The 26557-nt window shown below is 41.4% G+C and overlaps 1 protein-coding gene across 1 annotated transcript in view; it reads left to right on the top strand.

Annotated features, from left to right (window-relative positions):
• The window catches only part of LRP1B (LDL receptor related protein 1B), a 1288869-nt gene that overhangs the window by 1056770 nt on the left and 205542 nt on the right, over nt 1-26557 (top strand). Inside the window, exons 58-60 of the mRNA XM_045032831.1 lie at nt 5481-5664; nt 13980-14065; nt 25853-25975. Of these exons, the coding sequence (XP_044888766.1) occupies nt 5481-5664; nt 13980-14065; nt 25853-25975 (393 nt within the window). The remainder of the gene's footprint in view (nt 1-5480; nt 5665-13979; nt 14066-25852; nt 25976-26557) is intronic.

Below are 26557 nucleotides of genomic sequence, written 5' to 3'. Positions count from 1 at the left end.
TTATTCCTGGAGAACTTGAAGAGAGCCTCCTCAGATCCTGAGAAAATGACTTGAACAGGCTTCATCCCTAAGTGTTTCTGTGAGTCTCACATTATATACCTGATGGTCAGTGCGCTGGCCTGGGATGTGGGAGTGGTCTGGGATGAAAAAAACTGTTCTGAATCAGGCATAGCAAGGACTCAAATCTGATCTCGCACATCCCAGTCCAGTGCCCTAGCCACACACATGTGCCTCTTCTGTATTTAAATGCTCAGGTTCCTATCTGAAAATGGACAGTTTGACAAAATTCCTTTTGTGCAAAAATGTTTGAAAAGTTTTGGACTATTTTACAATGTGGAACAAAAAACAATTTTTGAAATATTAAAACTTGCCGTGAAACAGAATAGTCATCATCTGCCCAGCTCCACTCTGGAGTTCAGAGGGAAGTATTTTATTTTCATTATTTTCTAATTCTGCAAAAGAAGGTGTGTGTGTGGGCAGGAGCTGATGCCTAATCCTGGATTAGAGGTGACACAACACCTTCATCCATAGTTTTACATTCAGCATGGTAACTCTACCATGTATAATCCCATCCTTAGCTTCCCGGGACTGGTTCATGGTTCTCAATTTATAAGATGCTTGCTTTTACATACTAATTCACCCAGGAAACAGAAAATACCTGAGATTCCAAGTGAGAAATTCCCCCTATCAGGACAGAATCCTGTCCTTCAGTCTTTCAACAGCACCGAGGACTAGTGTGTTTACCAAATGCTTGGCTGTCATAACGGCTCACTAAGAAAGTGAGAAATCCAGGTATCCCTCACCTCAACACTGGAGGAACACTGGCTCACTGGAGGAAGATCACCACAACAGGTGAACAACTCCTTTCACTTGTTCCTGCAACTTTTTACCACCCTGGGTTTCAGGATCAATAAGGAAAAAAAATCACTATTATCAAACCAAAAAATAGAATTCATGGTGGCAGCGCTAAATTCTACAAAGCAAGAGCCTGTCTGCCACAGGACACATTCTGTTCTACAGTAGATCTCATCAACCAGCTGCATGCTAACCCTTAATCTTCAGAAAGAGTCTGTCTCAGACTTCTCAGTCATGTGCCCTTCTGCACATATGTTGCACAGCATGCCAGACTTCACTTATGCTGAATGCAAGGGTGGTTGAAATATGTATATTTACCCAACAAACATTAGACATGAGGATGCAAGTCCCTTGAGAAGTACTCTCATTGTTAAATTGGTGGAAACACCCTCACAAGGTTTGCAAAGGAGTACCATTGTGTCCACCTCTTTTCATGATAACTCACATGATTGGAGTACTGTCATGGATGGATATAAACTGTTCAGGAAGGATAGGCAGGGCAGAAAATGTGGGGGAGTTGCGTTGTATGTAAGAGAGCAGTATGACTGCTCAGAGCTCCAGTATGAAACTGCAGAAAAACCTGAGAGTCTCTGGATTAAATTTAGAAGTATGAACAACAAGGGTAATGTCATGGTGGGAGTCTGCTACAGACCACCAGACCAGGGGGATGAGGTGGACGAGGCTTTCTTCCAGCAACTAACAGAAGTTGCTAGATCATAGGCCCTGGTTCTCATGGCTGACTTTAATCACCCCGATATCTGCTGGGAGAGCAATACAGCAGTGCACAGACAATCCAGGAAGTTTCTGGAAAGTGTAGGGGACAATTTCCTGGTGCAAGTGCTGGAGGAACCAACTAGGGGAAAAGCTCTTCTTGACCTGCTGCTCACAAACAGGGAAAAAATAGTAGAGGAAGCAATAGTGGATGGGAACCTGGGAGGCAGTGACCATGAGATGGTCAAGTTCAGGATCCTGACACAAGGAAGAAAGGAAAGCAGTAGAACAGAGACCCTGGACTTCAGAAAAGCAGACTTTGACTCCCTCAGGGAACTGATGGGCAAGGTCCCCTGGGAGAATAACATGATGGGGAAAGGAGTTGAGGAAAGCTGGCTGTATTTTAAAGAATCCTTATTGAGGTTGCAGGAACAAACCATCCCGATGTGTAGGAAGAAAAGTAAATATGGCAGGCGACCAGCTTGGCTTAACAGTGAAATCCTTGCTCGTCTTAAACACAAAAAAACAGCTTACAAGAAGTGGAAGATTGGACAAATAACCAGGGAGGAGTATAAAAGTATTGCTCAGGCATGCAGGAGTGAAATTAGGAAGGCCAAATCACACTTGGAGTTGCAGCTAGCCGGAGATGTTAGGAGTAACAAGAAGGGTTTCTTCAAGTATGTTAGCAACAAGAAGAAAGTCAAGGAAAGTGTGGGCCCCTTGCTGAATGAGGGAGGGAACCTAGTGACAGAGGATGAGGCGAAAGCTAGTGTACTCAATGCTTTTTTTGCCTTTGTCTTCACAGACAAGGTCAGCTCCCAGACAGCTGCACTCTGCAGCACGGTATGGGGAGGAGGTGACCAGCTCTCTGTGGAGAAAGAAGTAGTTCGGGACTATTTAGAAAAGCTGGACGAGCACAAGTCCATGGGACTGGATGCACTGCATCCGAGGGTGCTAAAGGAGTTGGACGATGAGATTGCAGAGCCATTGGCCATTATCTTTGAAAAATCATGGTGATCGGGGGAGGTCCTGGATGACTGGAAAAAAGCTAATGTAGTGCCCATCTTTAAAAAAGGGAAGAAGGAAGATCCAGGGAACTACAGGCCAGTCAGTCTCACCTCAGTCTCTGGAAAAATCATGGAACAGGTCCTCAAGGAATCAATTCTGAACCACTTAAAGGAGGGGAAAGTGATCAGGAACAGTTAGCCTGGATTCACCAAGGGCAAGTAAGCCTGACTAACCTAATTGCCTTCTATGATGAGATAACTGGCTCTGTGGATGAGGGGAAAGCAGTGGATGTGCTATTTCTGGACTTTAGCAAAGCTTTTGATACAGTCTACCACAGTATTCTTGCCAGCAAGTTAAAGAAGTCTGGGCTGGATGAATGGACGGTAAGGTGGATAGAAAACTGGCTAGATGGTCGGGCTCAATGGGTAGTGATCAATGGTTCCATGTCTAGTTGGCAGCCGGTATCAAGTGGAGTGCCCCAAGGATCGGTGCTGGGGCCGGTTTTGTTCAATATCTTCATTAACGATCTGGAGGATGGTGTGGACTGCACCCTTAGCAAGTTTGCAGATGACAGTAAACTGGGAGGAGTGGTTGATACGCTGGAGGGTAGGGATAGGATACAGAGGGACCTAGACAAATTAGAGGATTGGGCCAAAAGAAATATGATGAGGTTCAACAAGGACAAGTGCAGAGTCCTGCACTTAGGATGGAAGAATCCCATGCACTGCTACAGACTAGGGACCGAATGGCTGGGCAGCAGTTCTGCAGAAAAGGACCTAGGGGTTATGGTGGACGAAAAGCTGAATATGAGTCAACAGTGTGCCCTTGTTGCCAAGAAGGCTAATGGCATTTTGGGTTGTATAAGTAGGGGCATTTCCAGCAGATCGAGGGATGTGATCATTCCCCTCTATTCAACACTGGTGAGGCCTCATTTGGAGTACTGTGTCCAGTTTTGGGCCCCACACTACAAGAAGGATGTGGAGAAATTGGAGAGAGTCCAGCGGAGGGCAACAAAAATGATTAGGGGGCTGGAGCACATGATCTATGAGGAGAGGCTGAGGGAACTGGGCTTGCTTAGTCTGCAGAAGAGAAGAATGAGGGGGGATTTGATAGCTGCTTTCAACTACCTGAAAGGGGGTTCCAAAGAGGATGGATCTAGACTGTTCTCAGTGGTAGAAGATGACAGAACAAGGAGTAATGGTCTCAAGTGGTAGAGGGGGAGGTTTAGGTTGGATATTAGGAAAATCTTTTTCACTAGTAGAGTGGTGAAGCACTGGGATGGGTTACCTAGGGAGGTGGTGGAATCTCCTTCTTTAGAGGTTTTTAAGGTCAGTCTTGACAAAGCCCTGGCTGGGATGATTTAGTTGGGTTTGGTCCTGCTTTGAGCAGGGGGTTGGACTAGATGACCTCCTGAGGTCCCTTCCAACCCTGAGATTCTATGATTCTATGATTCACCAAGATACTGGTGACAGATGCTTCCGTGCTTGGGTAGGGAGCTCATCTGGACCATCTTCAGACCCAAGGCCTCTAGACTGTAGAAGAGATTATCCTTTATATAAACAACTAGCCTCCACAGTGTCTCATCCAGTGTTCTGTGGACTAATGGGCCAGATCCTGACTGACAACACAACGGCGATGTGTTATGTCGACCAACAGGAAGGATTCTCTGCAGCCAAATAAAATAGATTCTTTATTTGGGCAACACAACACGATCTGTCTCCTTCAGATACCCTGATTCCTGACTACCTTTTTTATCTCAAAAGTACTCTATAAGAGTAAACTTAGTAACACCTTACCTTTGCCCCTTCCAAGGTCACATCATTTTTTCCCACCCTATAATTGCTAGATTTCTAAAGGGCCTGATTCTTGTGTTTCCCACAGTCTATGACCCCCCTTCCTTCCTGGAATCTAAATATAATCTTATCTGGGTTAATGGCAGTGATGAGCACCCAAAATCCTAAGAACCAGTTCCCTACCGGGTCCTCGGTGGCCCCTTACCATGCCGCTTACCCCCGCCTTCCCCCTCTCCCAGAGCCTCAGTGCGTCGCGTCCAGGAGCGGCCCTGAACAGTGCTGCAGCAGCATGCAAGACATCAAGATCAGAAGCTTGCTTTGACATAGCTGATCTGCAATCACTATTTAAATAGACACTGAGCATGAGCCTGTCTATGGGGTCACTGCTTATAAGTCACCAGAAGTGAAATGCATGGGAACAGTCAATCGAAGAAGAAAGATTAGTTACTTACCCTACAGTAACTGTTTCTTTGAGATGTGGTGTTCACATGCATTCCATGACCCACCCTCCTTCCCTGCTGCTACGGAGTCCTGATTTTGTGTTGGTGAAGGAATTGGAGGACAGTTGGATGCAGTTCGTCCTTGATCTTTTTGGGCAGTGAGGAAATGGGGAACACAAAGGCGCTCCTATGGTACAGTCTCAGCCTAAACGGACATTGCTGGCCAAAAGAATCCAATCACAAGGACATCTTTAATAACCACAGTACTAGGGTAAGTAACCATACTTTCTTTATATCTTTATACTCTAATGTTCTTGTTCATTCCAAATGTTAATTTTGTCATATGGTCATAGTCGAGTAGAAAGGGAAGAAGGCCTAACATTTTGTTAAACTGTAGAAAAAGCAAATTCTGCTAGTTTCACTTAAGTAGGACAATTCTCCAACAAACATCTCTAATGTGCCGTTGGATAAATTCCTGTTACATAGAAAGTTAACTGAAGTTAAAACAGTAGGTCAAAAAAGATGATTTTAAAGTTGTCATTGTTGAAAGATTGGTGGTGCCAGACTACTCTGGCCTCAATTTCTAATTTTTAAGCCATTCTTACTAAGTTTATGCCAAACAAAAAGACACCAACAATAATAAAAAATGAGTGTTCTTGCTTTTCTTTCCCAGTGCAAATGCTGGCCTGGATTCTGGCTCAAGGATGATGGCAAAACATGTGTAGACATTGATGAATGTTCATCTGGCTTCCCCTGTAGCCAGCAATGCATCAATACATATGGAACTTACAAATGCTTATGTGCAGATGGGTATGAAACACAACCTGATAACCTCAATGGCTGTAAATCTCTTTCAGGTATCACATTTTATTTATACACAAATATATCCAAAATTATTTGTGAAAAGCTTTAACTCTGAAATTTGTGGTGTTTCAGCCTTTGTAATGACTAGAAAGATGGTTTAAAGCATCCTTTTCAATCAGAAACAGAAATCGGAATTCAGTTCAAGGTGTCTAGATGTAAGAATAATTTCTACTTTTATTGTGTATTCTGCACACAGGATTCTATGTGGATAATTACAGTGCATTATGATACTGTGAATTATTAAGTGTGCACTAGGCACTGGGAAATTTCAGGAGCAGAAAAAAAATCACCTTATATTGCCTGCTGCTCAGTCACATGGTAATAGTAAAAAATGTAATGTGCAATATTAAAAAGCCTGCTGCTGCTGCATTATTTTATTTTATTTATTTTCATTTTTAGAATAGCTTGCTGACATTTTAGCATACAATCACCCAGTGCATTAAGCCTGCATAAAAAGTCAATCATGGAAAAAAAGAGGATAAAAGAAAATTATATGGTGTTTCTGATCTTTGCATAAAAAATGTCCAGTTCACGGTTCTTATTGTAAAGAAACCAGTACTATCACATTATCTCCTGTCATAGTGCAAAATGGACTGTTTGAAATGGTATGCATAGTAAATATATATATATATATATATATATATATATATATATATATATATATATATATATATATGAACTTAGTTTAATTATCTCTCTCTGTGTCTTATATGTGTTCCTTCCTGACTTATTTCAATCATCAGGATTGCATGGTGTCAGTTATCTTTGGAACAGGAGGTCAAGGAGGGAGAATTAGAAGTATGGGACTCTACCAGTTACAAGCCATCTCCCACGCACAAACAGAACACACTCCATTCCTCCTCTGCTGGACTCCTCTGAAAGTGTTGGAAATCCTCATCTCCCTAGCAGGCAGAGATGCTCCTGTTCTTGACTTGCCTGCACTCCCTGCAGGCTTGGTTTTCCAACAGTAGGCCACTTTCTGCCTCAGTGACAGGAAGTCCTGACTCCCTGTATCTGTTAGACTCTTGTCCCTGCAGCTTCCATGAATAACAGGAGAGGAAGCTGAAGAGACAGAGTTGAGAGACGGGATCTGATTTTCTTGTCTCCTGTCCTTTACTTTATAGGGCACGTGCACATTTACAGGATACAGAGCAGTCAAATGAGAGGAAGGAGTGGAGCCTAGAATAGGAGGGGATAGGATCCGAGATACATTCTGGAGCTAAAATATGTAAAGATTTCAAAGTGTTGATGACAAAGTTCTCAAACTTAAATTGGCAGCTGTTCATGTTGGAGCAAGGCTGGCTGTGGTAAGAGTCATTCCCAGCCTGTGAGAGGCTTTTCCGGATGTTATTGAGTCCACCCAGAAATCCTAACCTGGCCTCTTTAGCCCACCATAGCAGCCTGTTTCCACAACACACTAAATTAGCCAGTCCTGAAGGAGACGTCTCAGACCATCAAAGAACTGGAGAATGTCCTATGTTAAGTTTGAAATGAATGCTGAATGTATGAAGTATTAGCTAAAATAGCTGAAATGGATGTACACTGTACAGCACATCATTTTAGCACAGTGTATAAACAGTTAATATCAAGTGTTAAATTATATTTGTCATTCTTATAATTATTCTGTATTTATTCTCCAGTTTATCTTCAAACACTTTCATTGATAATATAGCAATAATAAAGACAGAAAGTGAGATTTTATTGCAGTTCATGTCAAATGTGTTTGAAATTATTTTGAGTAATTGTGCACATATAGATTCCACTGTAGATGTTTGTGAGCCCAGTGCACAGCAGTATCACTAGGAGACTAATGTTCCCTCTCTCGATTTATGCTCTCAGGAGAAGGCATAAAATGAGTATGTCTGTCGGCTCCCTGTTGGTTCCTTATATCTACCATGGCAAGAGTTGGAAATCCCCGTGGCTTTAGCTTTGGTCAGCCAACTTTTGAAAACTTACCTGTATACAGCTTTTATCGATACTATAGTACAGTGTAGTTATTTTAGCTATACTTTTATTAGTACCTGGATGATTTATTATGAAAAGATTCTCAGGTTTTATGGGTAGGCACAAGAGTTGTCTGATTTGTTTGGGTGAGGCAAATGGCAGGGACAAATATCTTATTTGTACCTCCTTTCCTATCCACACTAAGAATTAGAGAGACTGTTACCTTAAGGATCATCTCATGAAGGAGGTGACATAACTTGCATCTGAGCCAAGTCACGATCATGACTCCGGGGACTCTGGGTCAAGTCAGAGTACTCCTATAGATAATCCTCCAATCCTCCAAACATAAATCTGGGAGTGAATGTCATGCTTCCTCTTCTCTATCTAGGTTGAAGAGGTCTAAACATTCAGACTCTGACAAGTCTTGGTCTTCTCCCAAACTCTCATCTGGTAAATCCTCTGGTACCAGTTTGAAACTTCACAATTCGAAGTGCTCACTTGTTCCATCAGAGGTAGCACTGTTGACTCCAGCTCCATGTGGGCTGCTGAGGCCAGTGTCTTCACTTGTTCCAGGGCCTTCCCATTGGTCTCTGGACCCTCCAACATTGTTGGCACGGTCAGAACTAATACATTCAACTGATGTGCCTTCTACTCTTCAGACCTTCCTAGCGGCAAGGGAACTTCTTTGTTTTTACCTGCCTGACTCTCTCTACTGCAGCTGGCTCTGGTATTTACCTAACTGATACTGACTACACAATCCCCTCTGCCAGTGCACCCAGCACTGATATCTCACTTGGCACCATCGACATGCCTAGCACCAATGATGCAACCAGCACTGACTATCCATTCAGCTCCACTGATGCATTCAGCACTGACAACACACACAGTGTCTATTCCAGCACCACCGGTACCAACCTCTTCATCAGCTTTTCTGCCACTCCAACCTGCATCTTTTATTGACCCTACATCAGCCATAAGAACACCTATGGGAATAGCTATGGAACCAGCTACCCACTACCGTGAAGAGGCTTATGTATCTTCTGTGGGCTCGGAAGAGGAAGGACTTGTCTGTCCTCCAAGATCCGTCAGCTCTCCCTATAGATCTTCTATTATCAGGTCTAAAGATCAAGACCGGTTCTCATGCAGGAAAGTTGCAGCTTGGGGTCCCCCGCCACTGATGGGGTATGACCATGCAATATCCTCAATTGCCATATTGGTCTTGGGCTGCACCAAGGGATTTTAGACCCCCATCTCATTCACTTCCTGGGAGAATGTCTCCCCTCACTCTCAGTGCATGAGACATCTTTTCAGTATCCTGCGCCTATTCCTCAACCCGCTGTCATGGAACCTGACATGGAGGAGAGTGAATTACTAAAAAGCCTTTATTGCCCCTTCTCACATTCCTTCTTCCTCACCAGATGAAGCCATTACCCTGGAATCAACATCTCCCCCATTCACTCCGACCCGGAAGATTTTAAAGTCTTCCAGGATCTCACGAGACGGATGGTTACTTCTCTGGGAGTGCAGGCGGAGATTGTGCAAGAATCCACACTCCCCTGGATATTTTGAAGACTTCTACTCTAGGAAAATTTGGCTTTCCCATTAATTGAGGCCTTGTTAGAGCCAGCAAAGTCTCTTTGACAGACTCTAGCCTCTATTCCAGGCTCCTCAGCAAGGGTTTGAGCATTTCTTTACTCATCCAGTTCCTGATTCTCTTATAGTAGGACCTGGTAACGAGCAGCCTTGCCAAAACCATCCTAAGACCACTCCAAAAGATATGAAGCTTAAGAAGCTAGGTTTATTCAACTGTAAAGTCTATTACACTACTAGACTACAAAAGCCAGTTGCCAATGACCAGGCTCTTTTAACTAAGTATAACTTTATTCATTTCTCTCCTATTTCCAAGTTCTCTGATAAACTATCAGAGGGATTTCATGACCAGTTTTTAGCAGTAGTGTCTGAGGGACATCTTATAGTGTGAACATCTCTTCAGGTAGCAACAGATCCACTGATACTGCCTCATGCTCCATGGCCACTGCAGTCTCTATGTGACATGCTTCCTGGCTGCAGGCTTCAGGCATCCCAAAGAAGCATGCACATCACAAGAGAGGACTTACCATCTGAAGGGTGTTAACAATTTTCTACAGAAACAGGTGATACCATGCACCTCTTCACTCTTTAAGAGTTTACACTCCAGCTATAAAAAGGAACCTAGTTAGGTCACAGTATTTGTATATACCCTCTTTCCAACAGAGTCCACAATATCCCTCCCAGGAAGAGGTCAAGACCTCCTAAATGTTGCTAGCCATCTTCAACTGTGGTGTGCCCTTCTCACCAGATGTCTACGATGTCAAAGCAGTCATTTTGACTTTTTGGTAATGGACAATGTGCCAATGCTATCTCCTTCCTTTGAGTTATGCTTATCTCTTTTTTACTGTGCTTTGGAAAACATCATATCAGACAAGTGGGTACTTAGCACAGTAAAGGAGGAATATGTTATCCAATTAATTTCCCTTTCTTTTCCCATCCCCTCTTTCCCCTCTCTTTTAATAGACCCCTCTCATGAGACTGTGTAACTTCAAGAACTATGGTCTCTTCTAGAATTACATAGGAACATAAGAACGGCCATACTGGGTCAGACCAAAGGTCCATCTAGCCCAGTATCTTGTCTTTTGATAGTGGCCAATGCCAGGTGCCTCAGAGGGAATGAACAGAATAGGTAATCATCAAGTGATCCATCCATGTCGCCCATTCCCAGCTTTGGGCAAACAGAGGTTAGGGAAACCATCCCTGTCCATCCTGGATAATAGCCATTGATGGACCTATCCTCCATGAATGTATCTAGTTCTTTTTTGAACGCTGTTATAGTCTTGACCTTCACAACATCCTCTGGCAAGGAGTTCCACAGTTTGACTGTGCATTGTGTGAAAAAATACTTCCTTTTGTTTTTTTAAACCTGCTGCCTATTAATTTCATTTGATGACCCCTAGTTCTTGTGTTATGAGAAGGAGTAAATAACACTTCCTTATTTACTTTCTTTACTTAATTGGGAGAGACAGAAGAAGTTACTTACCAACCAAGAGGAAAAGACTTTTTTTCCTTGCACTTCCTGGTCCCAAAGGAAACTGGGGGTCTCTGTCCCATTGTAGACCTTAGAAAGCTAAACTATGTCATCAGAAAGATCAAGTTTGGGAAGGTTAACCTCTCTTCTATTATCCCTTTCCTGGAAATAGGAGATTGGTATGTTTCCCTTGATGTACAAGATGTGTACTTCTATGCAGTGATGCAGGAAGTACCTTTGTTTTGTGGTAGGCACCAACCACTACTAGTACACAGTGCTCCCTTTAAGTTTGTCAACAGCCCCTAGGGTCTTCAGTCAATGGTAGCACCCCACCTCCATGATTTGGGCATTCAACTATTTCCTTACCTGAACAACTGGCTGGAGCAGGCAGCATCAAGTGACCAGATCCAAAACAATGTCCTAGTGATCTCATCTAGGCCTGAAACTAAATTTGGAGAAATCTCAGTTATAATGCATTCAATGCATATTTTTTATAGAAGCAAACCTCGATGCCAGAACAACCAGGGCTTCTCTCTCAAAGAACAGGTACGTTTCCAGTGATCTCAGGTCCAGGTCAATGACAACAGTGCATACCTGCCTTCATCTCCTGTGCCACATGGCCTTGTGGATGTATGTAACTCTACATGCCAGACTTCACCTTCACTGTCTGCAAGGCTGGTTTCATTCAGTATTTCTTCCTTCTAGGCGCCATCTGGATGTGCAGATTTGTATATCTACTTGAGTGCTTCACTATCCGAGTTGGTGATTGGACCCAAGGAACATATGCAAAGGAGTCTCATTTTTACATCCAGAAGGTTTTCCCTGCATATAAACATGTTGGAACTTAGAACTATTCATCTGGCCTGGTAGTATTTATGCCCTCCCTCAGAAAACAGGTGGTGCAAGTTCTCACAGACAACACCACAGGTATGTTTACCCGAACATCAAGGAGGTGCAAGATTGTCTCAGCTGTGCTGGGAAACAATCCTCCTTTGGAGTCTGTGTATTCGTCACAATGTTTCCCTGAAGGCTTTTCACCTTTCAGGACTGAGAAACGCAATAACAGATTGCACAAGGAGTTTTTCACAGACCATCTTGAATGGTCAGTCAGAAAGACATTCTCTTCCATTTTCCACTGCTAGGGTATTCAGTAATAGACTTGTTTGTGACCAACCTCAAGAAGTGCATGAGATTTTTCTCCAAGGCTAGCAGCACTGCAAGTTCTATCACAGATGCTGTTCTTCTTCCCTGGTCTGGTCACCTCCTATATGTGTTCCCTCCAGTTCCTCTCATTCCAGTGGCGCTCAGGAAGCTGAAACAGGACTAAACATCACTAGGCCTCATTGCACCAGCATAGCCAAGACAATATTGGTTCATGGATTTACATCAGCTGTCCATCCATTCACTGATAACTCTACAACTTGTTATAGAACTTCTGTCACAGAACCAGGACAGATCTCTGTATTGAACCTCAAATCTCTCCACACTACTGTGTGAATGATCTCTGGCTGAGCACTCATGAGAAATTGTGCTCCCAAGAGGTCTAGGCCTTCTTGGTGAGCAATGAAAAAGAATCCACTAGAGCCAGGTATGCATCGAACTGGAAAAGATTTTCTGTTTCGGTACAGTCTCACAGTTTATTGCCCCATCATATTGAGGTTATGCATGTGCTAGACTATCTCCTGCACCTGAAATCATCAGGCCTCAAATAGTTCTGTGAGAGTTCACCTGGCTTTTATTTCAGCACTGTGTCCACCGATAGAGAGGTTTCCCATCTTGTTTCTTGATTTTTGAAAGGGCCTAACCAATACTTACCCTCCTGTGTCTGCTCTGGTACTTCTATGGGATTTAAATGTAGTTCTCTCGATACTCATAGGTTCCTTTTTTGAGCCTATGGAGACAGCGTCTTTATCTTTATCATCTGTGTAATTGGTATTTTTGGTTGCAATTTCTTACGTGAGGAGTGTTTCAGAACTTCAGGCTCTCCTGGCTGACTTTCCTTTTACAGTATTTCATGAAGACAAGGTATCCCTTGGACCACATCCTAAATTTGTGCCTAAGGTAGTATCAGCCTTTTATCTAAACCAAACCGTTAACCTTCCGGTGTTTTTGCTGAAACCCCATTCGCATAAGGAGGAGCAAGCATTCCATACGTTGGATGTTCATGGAGTACTGGTGTTTTATTTGGACCTCACTAGATCTTTCAGTTCTTCCTCCCCAGACTCTTTGTAGCCTACCTGAAAGAACTAAGGGTCAACCAGAGTCATCTCAGCAAATATCACACTAGATTTCTGAATCTATCAAACTCTGCTACCAGCTCACTGAAGTCTTTCCTTGGTCAACAATATCAGTTAGCTACACCAGAGCTCAGTACACTACTTCAGCTTTCTTGGGCAATGTTCCAAGAGCTGATATATGCCCTGTGGGAAATGGTCTTCCCTGCATACTTTTTCTAATCACTCTGCCATCACTCAAGCCTCTCTTGATGATGCCAACTTTGGAATGTTGGTACTATAGTTTCAGTTAAGATTATCCAAAATTCCTCCACCTGTAAAGGAACTGCTGTTGAGCCACTTATGGTAGAATGTAAATGTGTGCAATCACTCAAAGGAGAAAAAAACAGTTACTTACCTTACAACTGTTGTTCTTCGAGATGTGTTGTTTATATATACATTCCATGACTCTCCCACCTTCTGTGCTACTTTGGATCCACTTATAGTGGTGCAAAAGAATGGAGAGGGAAAGGGCACACAGGCCCCTTTTATTGCCCTCAACTGAGAGCACAAGGAGAGCAGGAGTGCATGCGCCTCCTAGTAGTATTGCTGGTGAAAGTCTCCAACATGAATGCACTGGACACACACATACCTACAGTGGAATGTATATATGCGCAATACATCTTGAAGAACAACAGTTACTGTAAGGTAAGTAACTTTTTTTCTCTTTCCAACTTGCATTGTTGTTTATTACCTGATTGATTTAATACTCAGGATAAATAACAAAATATCTTTTACATTCAGTTTGGACTTCAAATTACCATGAGTGTTAATATGGCTCCTGTATTACAAAGGAAATTTTAAATTACGTTAAAAGATATTAATTGAATGCTTTGTTCATTTTTATGTTGTATCATTGATCTTACTTGAAACAACTGAAGGTTTTAACTATTTATTTCATCCATAACATTGTAGCATTGTAACATTGTATTTTTCAAACCACCTGTATTTCAGCTTTATATTCCTGATTATCCATAACATTAATTACAAAAAACCCCTAATGTAATATATTCTTTCGTCTGTGGTTTAGATGAGGAGCCTTTCTTAATTCTGGCTGACCATCATGAAATAAGAAAAATTAGCACTGATGGATCCAACTATACTTCATTGAAACAGGTATAATCACAGTAACAGTCTCTAAGTTTCATTTTAATACTCTTACTACTATTTAAAGTATGCAGTTGAGAGAAAGATAATCCTAGAACTGTTACAGTATGTGTTGCAGAATAATGCAGTAACCTAATGTATACAGTGATTTTTATAGTTTCTTAAAACGACTATTCTGATTGAGTTTTCAATTTGTATTAATATCCAGGCAGTTGTTTGTTGAGTCACTCTGAAATCCAAAAATGTGTGTTCTTTCAACTTTCCAAAGAGATGACTACTTCTTCGAGTGTTTGCATGTGTTGATTATACTTTAGGTGTGTGCTGGAGAGTTTTCCATAGTGATACCCAGAGGCAGCCACACTTGCACCTTGGCTTCCCTCATGCGCCAAGTCAAGGGTATACAGGGAGAAGCTACCCCCGCATCCTTCATTTCCTTCTTACTGTTGATGATTGAAGTGTGCTTTTCATCCCTGGTTTATCTGTGAACTACATTTGTATCTAGTTAGCTAGTTCTTAGTTAGTGGTACTTGTTTGGTACTTTGTACCCTTATTTATTGATTTTTTTAAAAATGTATTTTATTGTTGAATAAGTGGGTGTCTTCAGGCTTCACCAAGTACCAAGGTAAGCATCTGACAAGGTCCCCTGACTTTAAGTTCCAGGTGTCAAAAAGTGTTGCTCGTTACTGGTCCTGTTTAAAGTGCTTGAGTGGTGTCTGAGTTGCCATGGCTTCAAAACTGCAATGAAGAAGAAGAAGAGAGAAGATACATCCTCATGGAAACTGTTCTTTTCCCTGAGCACTGTGAGCACCCTCAGCCTTCAGAACCAAAAAAGAGGATGTCTTTGACTTCTTTAAAATCCTCTACCACAGAGATAAGCCACTCCAATACCAAAGATAGACCATGCCCAATGGCTCACTGCTCCCTGGTACTGCCTCAGAGTGGGTATCAGAAGACTGATTCTGGTACCCATTCCAGGACTGATGAGATCACATACTTCATTGGTGGCAACAGTGGATCCATCACCCCGGCTTATTGCAGGGCAGCCGGCTCCGCTGCTATGGACAACAACAGAGACCTACACAGCCATGAATGGCCTGCTAGTACTTTTGCCATTCATTCAGAGAGAGGGCTGTCTACTGGTGCTGTCACACATGGTGCAGGCTTCCGCATCGACACCAGTGTCTTTCATGGTGCCCAGGAGCCCAGATCTGGTATCATTTTCCTCAGCTTCTTCATAAATGGCACCTAGACACTGATACCCACTCCACCTCCACCTCAGCACATGGTACTGGTAGCTAGGAAGCCTCCAATGCTGCTCTGTTACTGCAGTCTTGATGCAAGTCCCAGTCCCAATCTATGATGTCTCCTCCCAGTATTGCACCTCCACTCTTACTCCTCATCAGACTCCGAAGTGGTTCCTGTGTTTCCCATTTCAGGGAATCCAGGGCATCCACCAAAACTCATTCTCACTCTCACTGAAAATCTTCTGACGAGCAGGAAGTTGAGAGATTGGAGTACCTGGTCCAGACACAGCTGGCCTCTGGTACTGGTAGGAGGAGATCACTTCCAGTTCACCATACTAGCCTTTGATGTTTCATTCATGCCAAGATTGTTCACCAAGTGCACAATGGTGGTATCAGCCAGTTTCTGCCATTGGGACAAGCACATATATATGAATGAATAGCTGGAATGAGACTACTCTTGTCAGCAGGAGGAGAGCAGATTCCATTAGATTCTCTATCTGTTCATCCACATAGGCCTGAAAATATAAAAACAGAGAAAAATCAATCCTGTCATCAATACAAAGAATAGGGTTCATTGGGGTGGTCTTGGACTTGACATCAGCCAGGGCTTATCTGCCACAGCCCAGGTTTCCAGTTGTAATAGGACCCTTGTTTGTTGTTCAAAGATCAGCCATGAACCACAATGCAGAACTGCCTTAGGCTCCTGGGAAACATAACTGCGTGTACATATATGATCCCTTATGCCAGACTGCATCTCAGCGGTATGCAGTAATGGCTCAAGTCAGTCTACCATCTTCAGCTACACCACTTAGACAAGATAGTATGGATACCAAGATAGTATGGCTAGTCATCTCTAAATTGGTGGATGAACCAAGACAACATGGAAGTGTGAAAAGGGATGAATTAGGTTTTCCAACTGGATAAGTGTTAATAGAATAACCCCTTTTTCTTGAGTCCAGGGAATGTTAGCTTACTAGTTTTAATGCAAGCTTCTTTTCAGGTCAACTTTTAACTTGAAAAGTATTTTTCAGATAAGGACATTTGCTTATTCTTAGCCAACCAACAATTTATTAATCCACCCAGAACAATGAACAGCTCATCACTTACATGCAAACACAACCAATGTTCTAGGTATGTATTACATACACATTACCCTTTTGCATTCTATAATCACAGACTAAAGTTGAGGCTCAGCAGTTATATCAAAGAACAATGCAGATTACCAGATTTCTTATTACATTTACTTATGATAATAAATTCTCAATTCCTAATGCATTTATCACACTTCCAAGGATGTGCTGGTCTTTAAGGCCCCTTTAAGTGTGTGATTACTACTCTTTGACTGGATTAGTCCAAAAGACGCAAGTTTAGAATATTAAAAACAATTGTGCAAAGTTGTCATTTTCAATTTCTCCTAGGTCAGTTTGCTTGGACTTATAAAGGAGTTAAATCTAAAATATGGTTATCTGAGGTATCACTAGAGAGTGTAGACTCATAAAGATAACCTTCAGTTATTCATGATAAAGAATAAAAGGAGAAATAAAATAATTGAAATGAAATCTCAACATTTCTTATCCTGTTAACTCTGGGATGGGAGACTGGCCTTTCCACACAGCTGATCCAGGCATTGGTTGCACTTAAGATGCTGCAGCTTCTTTTGGATCCAGTCAACTCTAAGCACATGGTGACCTCAGTTTTATATAACCAAGTTCCAGGCTCATTAGAGGGGTCCATCATCTGATTCCCATTGGACACTTGTCAGGTGGGTCATTAGATTTCATTTCTCTTATTTTCACTGCTGCTTTCATTGGTATCCAGTAGATGGCTTTTTGGTGTATAACAAATTTATTTAATTCTTATTGGAGGCTTTTTAAGTTTAATTTATTTCAAGGATTTTATTTCATTATTAGCCCCCATTATTAATTGGGATTCACCACTTTTAAGCAAATTATTTTAATATTTCAAAATTATACCTTAGTTTATATCTTTTAACATACCTTCTTCCTTCTGCCTAAAAAATCCTATTATATCTAAAGTGCAATAATTAGTTACAATGCAAACCAACAAAATCCTTATAATCTTGTAAATTGGGAGGATATACTCCATACATTTTTGTACATAAACATTTCACATTATTTAGGACTTATAATAGAACAAGACATTATTCACTTATGGAAGGATGTAGTGCTAACTCACAAGGCAAGCAGATGTGCAGCTTCTAATCTGGGGTGAGAGACACATTATCCATGGTTTTATTTGCTATGGAAGGAAAGCAATGTGCAGTTTATACATTGGGGTGAAACATGTGGCTTGAATTTCTTGAGGTAACAGGTAGTTTGCCCAATTTTATGTTCAATCTTGCAACCACATTTCTAGTTTGCTTAACTTAAAGTTTTCCCATCCATCTGTTTATTCACTCGCAATGTGCTAGTTTGCTCAGGAAAGCAGGGTGTCACCCTTCTTGGTAACTTGAAGTTCTTTTTAGCTAGATTGAGAGGGAGAAAGAGGTTGTAAAGTATGAGAGATAGATGCCTACATAATTAACAATACTCTGATTTAACCATGTTAGTTTCTCTTCTTGGGGAGAGGAATTCCTGACCTAGGCTATATGTGGGTCTTTAGACAAAGTGTCTTGAATGATGTGAACCATTTGCTTCATTATAATTACTTCCTAGGCAGATCCTATTCTGGGATAAACAGAGGTGGATAGCTTTATTAATTTTCATTAGGGCCAGAAGGAATCTGTAGCTGTTAATCATTTAAGACATATCTGTTCTATATATCCCTTGCACACATGTGCAGGGAAGTCCCATTCTCACTGGTTCTCCCCTGTATTACCTTGGTAATGGACACTTCCACCATGGGATGGAGATGGCATTTGGACAATCTGCAGGCTCATGGCTTTAGGTCCACTCACAAGGCCAAATTAAACCTAAATTTTCTTGAGTTTGCTTAAAATATCCATAGAGTGTCAGCAGTTCCTGCCATACATTCAGAGGAGGACTATCCAGTTGCTCACCAACAACAGCACAGCAGTGTTTTATGTGAACAAGCAGAGGGGTGCAAGGAGGCAGTGAGATTGTTGAATTTCTGCATATAGAACTTGTTAACTCTCATGGTTTTGCACCCCCTCCCCCCCCCAGGAATTCAGAATGTCCTAGCAGACCGCCTGAGTAGGTTGTTCAATCTGGATCACAAATGGTCTCTCAACACAACCATTTGAAGATCAGTGTTTCAAGTAGGGAGAGTTCCTACATTGGATTTGTTCACAACTCACCAGAACTGGAAATGTCCTCAATTCTGTTCAAGAACAGGTAACAGTCTCAGGTACATCTTAGGCAGTTTCCTGTTACCTTGGGACATAGGTAACATATATCCACCTGTTTCTTAGAAAGAAGGAGGCACACATGGGATGTGAATCTCTGAAGTGAGGGGCACAGCAAAAAAAATTGTAAACCTGCACCTTAGTAAATGGAAATATTTCTCCATCTGGGATGCTAGCCACAGTACATCTCCTACGCCATCTACAATTCAAAAGATTTTGAACTCTCTTTTACATCTTAAAGAGTCAGGTCTGGCAGTCAGCTCCATTAAGGTGCATCTGGCTGCAATTTTAGCATTTCACCCTCATATTACCGGAAGAACTGTTTTTTTCTAATACTGTGATAGCCAGTTTCCTTGAAGGTCTAGACAGGCTGTTTTCCACCTATCAGGGATCAAACTCCACCTTGGGACTTGAATTTAGTGCTATCAGCTCTTATTTGACCTCCATTTGAGTCCTTAGCATCCTGCTTATTGGTATGCTTCTCCGTGAAGGTAGCCTTCTTAGTAGCCATCACCTCTGCGAGGAGAATGGTGGAGTTACATGCCCTGGTAAGAGATCCTCCATAAACCATTTTCTACAAGGACAAGGTGCAGGTCAGGCCACACCCTAAGTTTCTTCCTAAAGTAGTGCCTCAGATTTTCACCTCAGTCAGTCAATATACTTACCAGCCCTTTTTCCCCACATGTTCTCAAAGATGAACAAAAACTCCATACTTCAAATGTACTTTCAACTTCCATACTTTCAGGCTTCTTCCCAGTTTTTTGTATCCTATGCAAAATGAATGAGAAGTCATCTTGTCACAACACAACAACTCTCCAAATGGATTACCAGCTGCATTGTTCTGTTATCTTCCATGAAAAGCTTTCAACACATTCAATTAGGGCACAATCGGCCTCCATTGGGGAAACACTCATGTTGTGAACATCTGTAGAGCGTTGATATGGTCCTTTGTTCACACATTGCTAGACACTGTGCAATTACTTCTGCATCAAGGGAAGATGTGATTGATGGGGAAAGAAGTCCTACAGTCCTAGCTCCATTTCCATCAAAAAACACTTGGGAGTCACCTTCAATGTAATGGATATATGCAATCACTAGAAGAAGAAAACACGGTTACTTTCCTTTTGTAACTGTTGTTCTTCAAGATGTGTAGCATATGTTAATTATATGGCCCAACCTCCTTCCCTAAAACATCAGAATCACTGATCTAAAGTCTAGTTCAAAAGGCAGCTCCACCCATTATATCCTCATCCTGGACCATGCAAAAAGCCAGAGTGCATGTCTGTCTGCCCTGTGGGTACTGCTAGAGAAATCTCTCCAGTACTGGTGCATCTGATGAGTACCCACACCTTTACACTGAACAACTGTTGTTCTTCAAGAAGGCAAGTAACCATTCTCTCTCTCTCTGTATTATTTGGACTAATTACTATCTATCTTATCTATTCACACAATTTATGACAAGATCCAAAATTTACTGTACTGTAAATGATGCAAACATACACACCTAAAAGTATCCATAATTAGTCTAAATTATTGTAAATATACTAGAAGTCAAAATATTTTATTCTTAGTCTTTCTTTGAGCAAAACTTCATAAATAGAAACACAGACACCTGCTAAGGACAGAGGTAGTTTTTCAGCATTTTTGTATCATTGCAGCTATTTGTCATCTATCTATAGTTAATTACCATAGATTTTATTCTGAAAATCATTTTTAAAAAATGATGTATTTCTTTCAGAACTAATCAGATAATTTCTATTGAGACAGGTTTTGTAGTATTTTTTAATTAACAGTAGCAGTAAGCAGAGCCATGCTTTTTCCTGTCTTCTTGTATATCTTAATGTCACAGGGAAGGTGTTCAATTTCACACAGGAGTATGTACCAAATTAATCATCTTGCATTAAATATTTGACTGTACATGAATTCTATTAGCATAGCAAACAACATGATGTGAAGTGTCTCTCTTCTTCTGAAAAACCTTCACATTACTTTTGGGTAAGGTGTCACTGCTTCTCTCTTTCCTTCCTACACCAATATTACAGTCAGAAGCAAAAATACAAGTTTTCTGTATGAGTGGTGTTGGCAGTTCTCTTCAGGTCTCCACCAATCTTGAGTTAACAGTCCCCCCTCACTATTACACTAGAGCCCAGATAGCTCCAACCAAAGAGGACATCTGAATTTTGGCTCCTACATCTTCCATCAGCCTCTGGCCTACACTAGTCTGAGCTCTACTTCTACTGTTCTGAGAAGTTACTGGCCTTTGTCCTCAGGATGATGGTGACTTTAAAGTAATCTGGATTTGAAAAAGAGGAAAGGGGGGCTGAACCAGCAGAACAAGTGAAATATCTTCCTCTTCAGGCTCCTTTTTTGTCCCTCCTGCCTAGATAGCTCTCTTTCTCTCTGTGTCTTTTGGGAGATCAGAGATCTCTCAGGTCCACTCCCTTCACTTAGACATTGAAGGGGACACCTAGGACACAGTGAGGTTACAGCTCTGACTAAAGGGATGTGCAAGGCTCTGACAAAGATGGTCAACTACTCTCCTCTACCTGCAAGATCTGTGCTTCCCTAGCCTAATAGCTGTTCAGTAAATGCTCACAAGGAGAGGAACTAGGAGTTTGGATTTAATTCAGTGCCCACTAAATTGCTATGCAGCTCTTTCCATTTCAGCATCGGCTCTTCTCCCTCTCCATCTCCTTCTCCCACACATACAACCAGTGCATCTTTGTCCTCCCTTCCTAAGTTCTTTTACCCTCCTATTCCTGCTCCCTCCATCATCAAACCTCCAGGATTTCCCTAGACTAAGAGAAGGTCAACGGGCAGGGAGGATCATGGATACCATCACATAGCTAATACCACTTTAAAATCTCTCCCTACCCTTCACCAGAAACAGGGACAACTAATTAGACCAAGAGGAAATAAGGATGCTGAACCATGCTTCAGAGCAGGAAGGAGAGATGTTTTATGGACAGAGAAGTACACTTCCTGTCTCCCCCCTCCAAATGAAACTGGGCCACTTTTTCTTGAAGATGTTGAAGCTCTGATATTCCTGGTATCCTTTTCCATGTTACCTGATCCAAAGAAAAAATAAACAGAGATGAGCAGAAGGCAGTTCCCTATCAATCTGGATACTGAGGAAATTTTATGGGAACTTGGAACATCCAGATGCAGAGCCTATTTTTCACACATTCTTAAATCAACTACACCCATTACCAAAATGTGAGGGGTTTAGCCTTGTATTCATATAGCCTCAGTCACCTTTCTTAAGAAGTCTTCTTTATCTGAAGACTGTTCTGTGCCCCCTAAGGATGCCTGTAGCAGAAATCTGAAGACAAACTTTAAAAAAATATTTGGTAACTGAGGGTAGTGTAGCTTTCACTGCAGTAATCTATTGTGCCAAAGCTCTGGTTGTATCACTGTGGGTTTTGGGCGGGGGGGCTGGCTAATTCTATACAATCCAATAGCTCTGAATTCTTTTAATATTGTTCTCTTTGATTTAGTCACATTTTCTCCCTACATTTTGACTGACAGTCACATAGGTTGGACTCTGAAATAATGCATTGCAGTAAAACTTGTAGATCAAGCAACCACTCACTACCACTTCATTAAAAGACTAGATTTTTTTTCTGATTCCATGGAACCACCTTAATTCCTGAAGAATCAAAATAATTCCTTTACATTATATGTAAGCCTTGTATATCCTATTTTTCCTCTTATTACAAGGATCTTCAGAAATACTTCAGACAGAACCTTCTTCTGACCAAAGATACAAATGACATACATCTCCAAATAATCCAAGTTTAGGTTGAAGCTGGCTGATGACACTAAGATGGCAATGGAAAGTTTGTGATCCCAGAGGTGTATTCTCCACCCCATTCCCCATGCATTATTAGTGGAGCAATATTACCAATGAACAGCAGTTGATCTCATTTTCTTCAGGGTCTTGTGTTCAGCTCTCTCACACAAAAAGCTTGGTTAATTCACTTTCCCATCCCTCCCCTTATTAAGTGGAAGAAACTTATTTTTCAGCATTTCAGAGAAAATTTCAGAGCAGCTTTCACATTCTCCAACCCATTAGTTTGGATGTTTAGTTTAAGATTGCTGAGGTCTTATTCAGTCGTACAGTGGTCACCATTAAAAGACAACTTTTACCCATGGTTAGAGCAGGTGAGCAACTGTGTGTAAAATGACCATTAAAAATATCTGTCCTTTATTCATGCTTAGGAGCATTTCCAATGTGCCACTCTATACTTCAAACTCATCTCAGTTCCTAACTGTGGTAGTTGCAGCTGTTCATAGTCAGATTTCTGATCTGCAATGCATGGACGATTGACTAGTTCTTGCATGACCTTTACAAGAAACAATAGTTATAGTTTGAGACATGGTTTAGCTGGTAGCCCGTCTGAATTTCTGGTGAACTTTGAGAAAAATGAATTTCTCAGCTGTTAATCCATCTCAGAAGTGATCACAATACTGGCAGAGGTATTCCCTCTGCAGAAATGAATCTCACCAACAAGAGAGAAACAAGCCTTTTAGATGCTGAAGCCATAATATATTTCACAGTCTCTGCACAGGCTGCCCTTGATGATACCCGTTTTCCAGCCCTCTGAGAGCACCCCTTTCAAATGACAGGACCATGCTTCCACTTCTCTTTGGGATGGGGCACCACACCCCAACCACTCCCTGACTGTTTTCCCCAGATTGCACCCAACCATGATTCCTAGCAGCCCCAAGGGGTTAGCATCTGCAAGTTTTCTTTAAGGAGACTGTGAACAGTGATATTATACAGTAACAGAGGCATGTTCTCTGAAACAAAATATGATTTATTTTGGCCAAAGGTCACATGTTTTTTGAGAAGTGTATTTAAAATAACGTAGTTCTATATGCATATTGCCTTACCCATGACTGGCATTCCCCTCAGATCCATCGGTGGACCTGCCTTAGCCTTAGGTTCCCTCATTGTCCTGTTGTTGTAACCTGCTTGATGTAGACCCTGGCTCTTAATCAGTCTCTCTCTGGGTCAACCTGAAGCATGCTCTTTCTGTTTCTCCTTGTGACATCTACAAGTTGAGGTGACCATTTCTCCCCTCCCTTTCTGCCGGGGGCATCTTTTTGATCTCTCTCTTAGCCCAACAGCCCTTCCTAATGGTTGTGACTGAGAAATCCCTCTGCCCAGCTATGAATCTGGCTATTGTTTGAAAGAATGCTCCTTATCTAAGCTATTGTTTCAGCTGTTCTGTGTGGTTTTTTAACAACCAACCCCTTTTTGATCTAACTGTGCATTCAGGCATGGTAATATCACACAGCAACATGTGATGCTTGTAAAAATAATACAAATATTTCCCAATTCTCACAATGCAGGCAGAGTGGCTATGATTCAAAATTCCAATCCACATCTACACTCCCTCCATCACTAGTGGAATTCCAAGATGGAGGGAGGACCTTGGAACATCATTTTCTTTGTCAGATACTGGGAGGAATTGCCCACAAAATGGAAAACAAAACATTTTTTAAAGGAAATGACTCGTTAGGATCCTCACAAGAGGATCCTCATATTGGTCAACAACCATTAAAGCTATGGGTGTAACTTTTTTTAATCGAATGATTGCTCAGGGTTTATGGTTCAGCTAATGGACAGCTTTTTGGAGTGGTTACCTCTCTTCCACTCCTAAACTTCTTCAGTTCATGCCCAGTGGACTGTTAAGTGCCCAACACTACAGATAGTGTCTTTGAGAAAAGTTAATTCATTTGTCCCACCACCCTCCACAGCACTAGTGCTCTGCCTCCTCTGACCCAGAACAATATGGATCCATCCTCCTACAATCTGAAGATCATTGTGGCCCCATCATTGTGACACGTCAGAATGTTAGGAGGTTATGCTTTTATTATAAGGCAAGGCTTTCCCAGACTCAAACCACAGGAAGGCTTTGCCCTTTCTGCTTCTAGGTTGCTTCCTTACACATTGCTTCTAGAGCTCAGTTAAGACATCTCCTGTCTAGAAAGGCAGGAACCTTGGTTGATTAGGGGATTATCTGCCACCCAGGATGATAATTTGATTGGTTTAATGATGCTGTCCCATTGGTATGCTATCTCCCCCCATCAATCATTGCTATCATAATGGGATTTTCAGGAGAAGAGTCTCTGCAATTGTTTGCCTATACCTATCATGATAGCATCTGGCTGTTAGGGAGCCCTTATGCTTTCCTATGCACTCAGCCAAAACAATCTCATAAAATATTTCATCTTTGACATAGTCTTTGACTTCATTTCTGTGTCATCAGCCTTCCTCACCATTTGTTAAGAAGAAGGATATTATGTCTCCATTCCTGGAAATAGAACACTCAAATCAAACAAGTTCTGATTGTTGTTCTCTTTCAAAGACTGACATGGGTCTTAAATAAAGCTTAGAAAGAGGGGAGGGATAGCTCAATGGTTTGAGCATTGGCCTGCTAAAGCCAGGGTTGTAAGCTCAATCCTTGAGTGGGCTACTTGAGGGATCTGGGGCAAAATCAGTACTTGGTCCTGCTAGTGAAGGCAGGGGGCTGGACTTAATTACCTTTCAGGGTCCCTTCCAGCTCTATGAGATAGGCAAATCTCCACATATTTAAAAACTAGGCAGAAGAAACAAAATCCCTTTATTTTGACACCAATTGGGATCAGACTTCAGCTAGTCCTTCTCAAGGGTGTTCAGAACCAAACCAAAACCAGGCAGTTCAAAACCAAACCAGGCAATGAAGGCCGCAAAAAAAATCATACAAGTTTCCACTCTCCAAGATAACAAAATTCACCATTTTGCAAAAAAATTCCAAATGACCAGGGAGTGCTATTTGTGATCTTGTACATATACTGGAGATAACTCAGTCAGCTTCATCTAGCATACCACCTCTCTCTTTTTCCCATCTCATCAAATTCAAGATAACATCAAGTTATTGGCAGGTGTAAAATACCTGGCAGACATTCAAGCAATAAAGCCTGTCTCAGCTGGAGACTTCTTGCTCTCTGTACCATAGTTTGCTATTGTTCCCAGTTTTGTTTACTATTATGATTATGTTTACAAATGAAATATGGAAACATAAAATGCGTAAGTACTCCATAAATATACAGTAAGTATAATACATCTTTTGATTTCAATAATAATAAATACAGTGATTACTTTGTATTTTGAATACCATCAAATATTTTGTATTCAAACATATGTGAAAAAGTGGACCTGATTCTTTTCCTTTTTAGGGGCTAAACAATGTGATTGCAATAGACTTTGATTATAGAGAAGAGTTCATCTATTGGATTGATTCCAGCAGACCAAATGGCAGCAGAATAAACAGAATGTCTTTGAATGGAAATGACATAAAGGTAATTGGGAACTAATAACAATGTAATTACTAGAATTAGGGAAGTATTACTATAAATAGAGTAAGATCAGATAGAAAAAAATACTGTGTCCGGTCTTCATTAAATCCCTAAAATATGGTTAATGTTTCTTTTTCATAATAGAAGTCCAAAATCCATTTCTGTTTCTCAGCTAATATGGACCTGATTAAATCTGAGAACTGAGACCTCTGCAACGTAATGAAAATTTCTAGACTGGAAATGCAATAATTCATCCAGAACTAATCAAAATAATTGTGTCCCGGAGCCAAATTCTGTGACTTAAATGGTTGTTCAGTGTAACATTTATACTGGATGTAATTTTATGCTGAGAGAAGGATAGCTTAGTGGTTTGAGCATTGGCCTCATAAACCCAGGGTTATGAGTTTAATCCTTGATAGGGCCATTTAGGGATCTGGGGCAAAAATCTGTCTGGGGATTGATCCTGCTTTGAGTAGGGAGTTGGACTAGATGACCTCCTGGGGTCCCTTCCATCCCTGAGATTCTATGATAAATTGATCAGTAAACAGATGTAAGTCAAGAAACCATGTACACTGATCTAGCTTT

Source organism: Mauremys mutica, chromosome 10 (assembly GCF_020497125.1).
Source record: "Mauremys mutica isolate MM-2020 ecotype Southern chromosome 10, ASM2049712v1, whole genome shotgun sequence".
Lineage (NCBI taxonomy): Eukaryota > Metazoa > Chordata > Testudines > Geoemydidae > Mauremys > Mauremys mutica.
The sequence above is the reverse complement of the archived record's forward strand: the minus strand, read 5'-3'. Positions and strand labels throughout refer to the sequence as shown.